This window comes from Herpailurus yagouaroundi, unplaced genomic scaffold, assembly GCF_014898765.1.
Source record: "Herpailurus yagouaroundi ecotype Mexico unplaced genomic scaffold, PumYag 162, whole genome shotgun sequence".
Classification (NCBI taxonomy): Eukaryota; Metazoa; Chordata; class Mammalia; order Carnivora; family Felidae; genus Herpailurus; species Herpailurus yagouaroundi.
In genome coordinates, this window is record NW_024412403.1 from 41,100,988 (window position 1) to 41,111,236 (window position 10,249).

At 37.5% G+C, this 10,249-nt stretch overlaps 1 protein-coding gene across 1 annotated transcript; it reads left to right on the forward strand.

Moving 5' to 3' along the window:
* The first annotated feature begins 7,121 nt into the window (after nucleotides 1–7,121).
* Nucleotides 7,122–8,839, forward strand: HTR1F (5-hydroxytryptamine receptor 1F). Its single transcript, XM_040484229.1, has one exon. It carries the CDS (start codon nucleotides 7,178–7,180, stop codon nucleotides 8,276–8,278), a length of 1,101 nt encoding a protein of 366 aa, XP_040340163.1. The 5' UTR covers nucleotides 7,122–7,177; the 3' UTR covers nucleotides 8,279–8,839.
* Nucleotides 8,840–10,249: the final 1,410 nt, after the last annotated feature.

Here is a 10,249-nt window from a genome sequence, read left to right on the forward strand (position 1 = left end):
GCCAACTGATAGACAACCATTTCAATATCAATATTCTTTTTTTATTTTATTTATTTATTTTAATATTTATTTATTTTTGAGAGAGAGAGAGAGAGAGAGAGAGTGGGGGAGGGGCAAAGAAAGAGGGAGACAGAGAATCTGAAGCAGACCCCGCACTGTCAGTGCAGAGCCCACTCAGGACTCAAACTCACCAACCGTGAGATCTTGACCTGAGCCAAAGTGGAACACTTAACCAACTGAGCCACCCAGGCACCCCTCAATATCAACATTCATAATATTGAATACCCAATAAGCACGGCTGGTAACATCCCTACTATTATAGGAAATGCAAGGTGTAGGTGCCTGGAAACTTTTTCAAATGACTCCCATAATGCACTTAGCTCGTCATAGTGCAGTGATCTGTAAAGCCTGCTAATAAGCTCTTTGAGAAAATGTTTAGTGACACATTCATGTTTATATCCAGAGTGCCAGCTACAAAGCTGAAACTAAATTAATGTTTGATCAATAGGTATATGCCTTTTTTCCTGAACTACTGATAAACAAACAATATACTCCTTAATGGCATGGGTTGCATCTTTTATGCATATGCATCACATATAGAACCTAACACACACTGCATTGCTTAATAAATTTTATTGATTGGTGCTCAAAACTTAGGAAACAAATCAGGAGGTTCAACCATTGTGTGCTCTGATATTTTGTCATTCTGTCCAGATGACAGTTCAGATTTGTCCTATGCTAAGTCATAGCTAGGTAATGTAAAATTATCATCATTTAACCATGTCATGTCTGACATGGTTCTTTATAATTTGTTTATAATTTTCTCTACAATGCATGACTACTAATATCAATTCCAAGTACATTCATTAAAATAGTTTTAATCTACAGATAATAATAGCCACTACTATCATAGTAATCAAAGTAAAAAAATGGGTAGAAATAATTGAAGTTACTGAATGAGAACCTGTATTTTAAATTATAAAAAAAACTAGCCTTAAAATCTTGAAGAAGAGAAAAACTACTTGCTAGCAATTTCAGTGCTTTCAGATAGGAAAAACAGCTAAGTGAAAATATATGAAAGGAGTTCTCCTTTCTTGTTTTTCAGATATGGACAGATTTCTCATAATTATCTTGGGATTGAGTCTCAAGATGTTACTATCTTAACCCTGTGCTTCAATTTGTATCTTGGCATGTTAGGATAATTCACTGTCTCAAATGGAGAAATACAAGATATTATATTCCACAGCGTTATGTAAAGCCAACTGAATACAATGAAAATAGAAAGATCCCCATCTTATTTAACATTGTGGCTACCTTATACTATACATTTACATAAAGCCAGTGTATATTTAAGCTAAACATGTTCCAGTCAATCACGGCCTATCTTACCCAAGTTTAAAAGTAAGCTTTTCTTCCTAATGTAGTTAATAGCCTGTAGTTAATAATCAGCAGCCTGGAAGACCAGCTTCTGCTTAAGCAGAGCTCCAAGTCATGGCTGTATAAAATCTGTCTTGTGTTTCAGGGTTCATTCTACTGGGTATTTGCCTCCCCTTGAAACTACTTCTTACTCTATAACAAAATCTTTACAAATAGTTACTTTACAAAATAGTTACTTCGTAGATCTCATGACTAGAAGAGAGTTATTATGTAAAGTACTAAATTTTTCACTGACAGGAACATGATGATTAAGAGAATGAGTTTGTTCTACCAATTGTTTGTTATGTTGTCATTGTAGAGAAGTTTATTAAACTTCAGTACGTCAGTTTTCTTATCTACGAAATGGGAGATAATAATTGTACCTACCTCGGGGCGCCTAGGTAGCTCAGTCCGCTAAGCATCCGACTCTTGATTTTGGCTCAAGTCATGATCTCACAGTTTGTGAGATTCAAGCCCCACATCAAGCCTGCACTGGGCATAGAACCTGCTTAGTATTCCCTCTCTCCCTCTCCTTCTGTCCCTCCCTCGCTCGTGCACCTGTGCACACATGTGTGTAGGTTCTCTCCTCCTTCTCTCTCTCTCTCTCTCTAAAAAAAAAAACAGAAACGAAAACAAAACTGCTTTTGTATGACCTCGCCCTCCCCCTCATTATTTATAGTATAAAGTAAACCAAACTATGACTCAATGAACTTATAGTTTAATATGAATGAAATATACTTGGACATTAAGATCAAACCAACAGCTGAACATAATAAAAACAACTGTGCAAGTAGAGTAAATGCATGGCGGCTAGATCAATAAATTGGCAAATATTAATTCTCAGGAAAGCCTGGGGAAATTTTTCTCTCTTTGTTATTATCAAGAAGGCCACATATAATTTATGAGACTTCCAGCTCTGCTTAACAAGTAATGCTAACTATTTCCCATTCAAAATATAGACTGCCATCTATGTTCTAGGAGTAGGAGAGACGTGTGACCTAGTCTATGTCCAGTAACCTAGAGGTGGTCCCTAGCAGTCCCTAGCACTGTGAGGACTCACAATACGACCTTAAGATGTAAAGGAACAGGAAAGAATCTGATTGGAGGCCATGCATAAATTAATGAAGGTGGATGCTTTATTGGAATTCTTTTTTGTAATGTTTATTCATTTTTGAGACAGAGAGAGAAAGAGACACAGCATGAGCTAGGGAGGGGCAGAGAGAGAGGGAGACACAGAATCTGAAGCAGGCTCCGGGCTCTGAGCTGTCAGCACAGAGCCCAATGTGGGGCTCAAACCCATGAACCGCAAACCTCGAGATCATTTACCTGAGCAGAAGTCAGACGCTCAACTGACTGAACCACCCAGGCACCCCGATTTAGTGAAATTCTAATTGGAAGTGGCAAGGAAAATAAAACAAAAAGGAAAAGAAACTCAATTGTGATTGGTTACATTTGTTTTCCATTTTCTTTGCTCAATAAATACAACTATCAGAAGATTAGTTTTCTAAATTTAATAATGGGACGATTTCTTAGAAACTGCAATCAAATTTATATGACTCATTTTGATTTTCTCCTTAGCACTACCTACCATTTTATTGAGCCTAATTTAAATGCTACAATGTGATTCTTAGAGGATTCAGCTGAATTATCAAATAATTCAGCCACTAATATTAAGCTGGTCCACTTACCAATAGAATTCACTTTTATTATGAAAACACACATAACTATCTCCAAATAGTTTCTCTTATTCAATATTCTATTCAAAATGTAATTTCAGAATTGCCTCTTGAAGAGACTCTTATGTCAGAACTGTTTATCAGGCAAATTTAAGTGGGAAGTTATTTTTGTTTATAATACAGAAAATGTCATCGCTATTAAATCAACTCCTATAACACTAAATAAGCAGTAGATACATTCACATAACACTCAATAATAAATAAATTAATTAAACACTAAATAAATAATTAACCAATCAAGAAATATTTAGTTTTTTAATTGAATATTTGGTACAAGTTTTATGATGAGAGAATGGGGGGGGGGGGTAGGAGGAAGGTAGAAACTAATTAATCTACTGTGTTTCTAATATGTCTAATGGCTTGGAGTAAGCATTTCACCTGTGACCATTAACTGCCTAAAGATATTTCCAGGGAAATTAGTTAAAAACTGTGAGGTCCACTGATCTTGAAAGCACATATCAAGGATTTTCATGATAACCCTGATGGTGCAGATGACCATGCCATTAAGCCTCAGGCCCTGCGATCCAGTATTTGGTTTAGAAAATATGGTCGGTCATATGACATAACTCTCACCACAGGCTGGAAAGAGTGGAAATGATGTGGGGGAAGGAAATAATAGCCCTAGAGCAGGAGGTCTAAGCCGTACTGTAAAAAGTCAGCAATAAAAATAGCCAGGGAAACAGCAGAAGAAAAGCTAGAGTAAGATCATTTATTTGGAAAATTCCAAGAAATAATTTAAGAATGTGAGAAAGAGAGATGCTGAGAAAGTTGTACAACAGAAATGTCAGAGCTGCTCTCAACCAAGAAGTCATTGATGCTGTAGTAGCAAAAGGCTTAGACAAACAGCTGAGTAACAGCCCTGTTCGGTTCTCCACAAACCCCTAACTCCCTGGGCCAACAGCAGCAGCAACATCGGGGAACTTGTTAGAAATGCAAGTTTGAGGGCCCCACCCCAGTGTTACTGAATCTCTAACTCCAAAGGGTGGGACCCGATAACTTGTGTTTTAACAGTCCTACTGGTGGTTCTGAGGCAAGCTAAATTGGAAAACCACAGGTTTAGAATTTCTTTTTTGTTTTTAACATTTCATTTTATCTTTTGAGAGACAGAGAGAGATGGAGTGCGAACTGAGGAGGGGCAGACAGAGAGGGAGACACAGAAACCAAAGCAAGCTCCAGGCTGAGCTGTCAGCCCAGAGCCCTACTTGGTGCTCAAACCCATGAACCGTGAGATCATGACCTGAGCCGAAGTCAGATACTTAACCGACTGAGCCACCCAGGCGCTCCAGCAGTTTAGGATTTCTTTTTCTTAAATTTTTTTTTAATGTTGGGGCACCTGGGCGGCTCAGTCGGTTGGGCATCCGACTTCAGCTCAGGTAATGATCTCATGGTCTGTGAGTTCCAGCCCCTTGTCAGGCTCTGTGCTGACAGCTCAGAGCCTGGAGCCTGCTTCTGATTCTGTGTCTCCCTCTTTCTGACCCTCCCCCACTCACACTCTGTTTCTCTCTCTCTCTCTCTCTCTCTCTTTCTCTCTCAAAAAAGTAAATAAACATTAACACATTTTTTTAACGTTTATTTTTTTTGAGAGAGACAGAACATGAGCATGGGAGAGGCAGAGAGAGAAGACACAGGATTCGCAACAGGCTACAAGCTCTGAGATATCAGCACAGACCTCGATGCAGGGCTCAAACTCACCAACTGTGAGATCATGACCTGAGCTGAAGTCAGATGCTTAACCAACTGAGCCACCCAGGCGCCCCATCCAATGGTTTAGAATTTCTAGGGAAACTTTAGCTTCCATTCTTTTTCTGGTGCTATCCTAGTTACCCTTTAAAAGGGGTAAGTGTCGGGGCGCCTGGGTGGCGCAGTCGGTTAAGCGTCCGACTTCAGCCAGGTCACGATCTCGCGGTCCGTGAGTTCGAGCCCCGCGTCAGGCTCTGGGCTGATGGCTCAGAGCCTGGAGCCTGTTTCTGATTCTATGTCTCCCTCTCTCTCTGCCCCTCCCCCGTTCATGCTCTGTCTCTCTCTGTCCCAAAAATAAATAAACGTTGATAAAAGGGGTAAGTGTTGATATAAATAACGTAGGTTTATAGCTTCTCAATTATACACAGGACAACTACTCATTTTCTGGGTAACAGGTATTCAAATTTCTTTTTTTTAATGTTTGTTTATATATTTTGAGAAAGAGAGAGAGACAGCACAAGTGGGGGAGGGGCAGAGAGAGGGAGAGAGAGAATCGCAAGCAGGCTCTGTGCTGTGAACACGAGGAGCCTGATACCAGGTTCCATCCCATGAACCATGAGATCATGACCTGAGCTGAACTCAAGTGTTAGATACTTAACCGACTGAGCCACTCAAATTTAACCCTCAAATTTCTTGTGCCCCTCAATTTGCTTAGGAGCAAGCCATCAGCACCTGCCTTCAATGAATATCAGAAAATAAAAATTAAATTTACTACTGATAACCAAACACAAGTAAAATACTAGATGTGCTTACGTCAAAGTTTTATTATACACACACACAACACTTGATACAATAATACTAAGTAAAGTATTTGTTTTATCAGTTCCAACAAATAAGATATAACCACTTTAAATTTTTTTAATGTTTATTTATTTTTGAGAGGGAGAAAGAGGACAAGCATAAGTGGGGGAGGGGCAGAGAGAGAGACACACACAGAATCTGAAGCAGGCTTCAGGCTCCCAGCTGTCTGCACAGAGCCCCACGCAGAGCTCGAACACACGAACTGTGAGATCATGACCTGAGCTGAAGTCAGAGGCTTAACCGACTGGGCCACCCAGGCTCCCCAAGACATAATGACTTTAAAGTAAAAATAATTTAAGGACTATGGAGGTACAATAATAGTTACAACCAAGAATAAAGCTTCAGATTTCCATCTTCTCTCTGTCTTTTCCTAAGATATAGGTGGCTGCTATAGAATTATTAAAAAAGAGAGAAGGGCTGATGCAAAAAAAAAAAAAAGAAAAAATACTATCATATAAAAAAGATTAATCCTATTTCATTACACTCTAATTGCTCTTATTTGGCTTACAATTAAACAATAGCATTGATTAAAGCAAAAATTATAAGCCCTGTTTGGAATGTCCTCTTTCAGACGTAAGGTCACAGGGTCCTTACAATGGTGACTTGTAAAGAAGAATAATTTCCATTTCAGAGTGAGTGCCATTATGAGCTCTCCTTGCTGGCAAGTTCACCTTGTTAAGTGAGTTATTTTGTCATATATGTCATTGTAATAATGGTCAGTATTTTATGGCTGTTTCACTCCCACTAATTTTATTTCATCTTTTTAAACCAAATTCGCTACTTATGTCCACAAAGACTACTAAACACTCTGACATTTTCCTCATTTCATAAAATGATCATAGAAGGCTAGGGATGTACTAAAAATATTTATTTTTTATTTATTTCCCTTTTTATAATACTTATATCCTGACATGAAATACTTAGAAGTTCCTTTAGACTCCATGAGTTCAATGATAATGTTCTCAATGTAACTTTGAATTAAGTACAAAATTGTTTATGATTTTGAATACTGCCTGTAATATGATATTTTCTTATATTAGGTTATATAATGCATAAATATGTATTAATGACATGTGCTATTAAACTTTTACTGCATAGATGAAGAGAAAAACATAGCTCAAATTAATATAGTTTTTAAATGCAATTCTACAATGGTAGAGATTTTACCGAGTAATAGGTTAGTTTACTCATAAAAATTGTTTTCTGTGAGCTGTATTTTCAGAAATGTTTTGAAAGTTATTGTTTGTTACTGTTTTCGTTAGAATTTTTAAATTAAATGAAAAGAAAAAGAAAATCTATAATCTAAATTCCCATTTTTTTTTTTAAATCCATGGAATATTCTGGGAAAACACACACATACACTTTTTCAAAATTCATTCTGAAAGGGAGAGAAAAATTTTGGAAGACTTCTCTGAACTGTTTTTCTCCTCCTTTGTTACAGGTATCCATTTTTGCAGCTATATTAATCTTTTAAAACAAACAAAATGGATTCCTTAAACTCATCTGATCAAAACTTGACTTCAGAAGAACTATTAAACAGAATGCCGTCTAAAATTCTGGTGTCCCTCACTCTCTCCGGGCTGGCACTGATGACAACAACCATCAACTCCCTTGTGATTGCTGCAATTATTGTCACCCGGAAGCTGCACCACCCAGCCAACTATTTAATTTGCTCCCTTGCCGTCACAGATTTTCTTGTAGCTGTCCTGGTGATGCCTTTCAGCATCGTGTACATTGTGAGAGAGAGCTGGATTATGGGGCAGGTGGTCTGTGACATCTGGCTGAGCGTTGACATTACGTGCTGCACGTGCTCCATCTTGCATCTCTCTGCTATAGCTCTGGATCGGTATCGGGCAATCACAGATGCTGTGGAGTACTCCAGGAAAAGGACTCCCAAGCATGCTGGCATTACGATTACAATAGTTTGGATTATATCTATTTTTATCTCTATGCCTCCTTTATTCTGGAGGCACCAAGGAACTAGCCGCGATGATGAGTGCATCATCAAACACGACCACATCGTCTCGACTATTTACTCAACATTCGGAGCTTTCTACATCCCATTAACATTGATTTTGATCCTCTACTACAAAATATATAAAGCAGCGAAAATGTTATACCACAAGAGACAAGCAAGTAGGATTGCCAAGGAGGAGGTGAATGGCCAAGTCCTTTTGGGGAATAGTGAGAAAAGCACCAGACTAGTCTCCACACCCTACATGCTAGAAAAATCTTTATCTGATCCATCAACAGACTTTGATAAAATTCACAGCACAGTGAAAAGCTCCAGGTCTGATTTCAAGCATGAGAAATCTTGGAGAAGGCAAAAGATCTCAGGCACAAGAGAACGCAAAGCAGCCACTACGCTGGGGTTAATCTTGGGTGCATTTGTAATATGTTGGCTTCCTTTCTTTGTAAAAGAATTGGTTGTGAATGTCTGTGAAAAGTGTAAAATTTCTGAAGAAATGTCAAATTTTTTGACATGGCTTGGATATCTCAACTCCCTTATAAATCCACTGATTTATACAATCTTTAATGAAGACTTCAAGAAAGCCTTCCAAAAACTTGTACGATGTCGATGTTAGTTTAAAGAAAGTTTATCATTAGAAGGTTGGGGATTTCTTGAGGTGAAGTAACTAAATGAATGATGAATAACAAAACAGTTAAACTTTTAGAGGAAATACATTAAAACTGCTAAACTTCCAAGGATATAATTTATATTTTAATAGCAACATGAACATAAACTTCTTGAGTAAAAGATGTTTCTTTTGACCATCATTCTAGAGTATTCAAAACGTGAAGAAAATGTACTGCTTATAAACAACATTTTGCCTATGCAATGTCCCTAACAGGCTAACTGAAAATACGTATTAGAGTAATTATTATTAATAACAGTGATTTTCCAGGTTTATGGCTTACGACAATTACAGAAGAGTATTCAATTAACCACATCTGTAATTTCTATATAATGCTATGGTTTTGTTATAAAATTCTGCCATTTTAGAGAAAAGAAAATTCACCACAATGCACCCATTTCTCCCACCTAGCCACTCTTGTGCCACCTTCACCTTATCCTGGGAAAAATGGGAGGAGGAAGCAGCCAACAATGATTCCTAATATGACTGGAGGAAATGTCAGCCAGGAGATTGATATGATCTTTGTATTTTTTTTTAATTTTTTTTTAACGTTTATTTATTTTTGAGACAGAGAGAGACAGAGCATGAACGGGGGAGGGTCAGAGAGAGGGAGACACAGAATCTGAAACAGGCTCCAGGCTGAGCTGTCAGCACAGAGCCCGACGTGGGGCTTGAACTCACGGACCGCGAGATCATGACCTGAGCTGAAGTCGGCCGCTTAACCGACTGAGCCACCCAGGCGCCCCAATATGATCTTTGTATTTAGATAGTAAAGAGTAATCATAAAGTGAGTTGGGCATTGTAAAATAATTCTGAATGTTGAACTTGTGCATATTTAACATTCTTTTTGTTCGATATGAATTCCTAGAAAGATATTTTCTTAACCATGTATTCTCAATATTTGAAATCAAAACCTTACCCTAGTAACAGTAACTCAGGAGAGGGTTCAGGGGAGGTGTTCTAATTGCCCCCATGTTGATTTAGGACTCAAATGTAAGGCACTAAGTACCCCAAGTTACTCACCATAGTTATTGTATTCCTAATGCCTTTTTTGAAATCTAAACTAAACGTCCTTTCTGTTAATGTTAGCAAGCTCATTTGCTCACTAAAATGTCAGTGGTATTTTGCACTTCAGCAGTTCCATATCTTCAATTTACACATTATATCCCTTTTGTTAGAGAGAATGTGATAGGAATTCTTAGAACTTTCCACTGACTTTAAAAACATCTCTGGTTTTTCAACTGGTAGAAATCAACAGGTAAAAAGATTCATATGCTAATTATAAATATATTATAGTTTTTATATATCTCCCAGTCACTTCACTAGTTCAGTAAGCCAAAGCAATTCCATTAAGTTTCTCTTCCTGATTTATAGACAGATTTTAAAATAAAATAACCATGCTTCTGAGAAGATTTCATTTGAACCTGAAAGTTGACAGACTGCCTTTTGGAAGGAATACCATCAAATAAGACCATTTGAAAAATAATACATTCCTTTTTTTTTAAGCCACACTTTTATGTGTATTTTCAATATTTTTTCCTGTTCAGGTACTGAAGAATACATTACATTGATTTTTTACGTATCTATGGCAGATTACTCTCAATCTAACAAATATTTACAGAGTTCTCATTCTGTATAAGGCACTGAGATATACCATATGGAAGATACAGGAAATAATGACATACAGTTTCTCTTCTTAACACATTTAAAATTTAAAAGGTGAAACAAAATGGGGCACTTGGGTGCTCAGTCAGTAGAGCATGTGACTCTTGATTTTGGGGTCATGAGTTCAAACCCCACCGCTGGCCATGGAGCTTACTTAAAAAATAAAAAAGGTGAAACAAAGAAACAAATGAACACTGTAATTGAAAAGAAAAAACAAAGATCTGGCATAGAAGTTGTTTGCATAATTTTGATGAT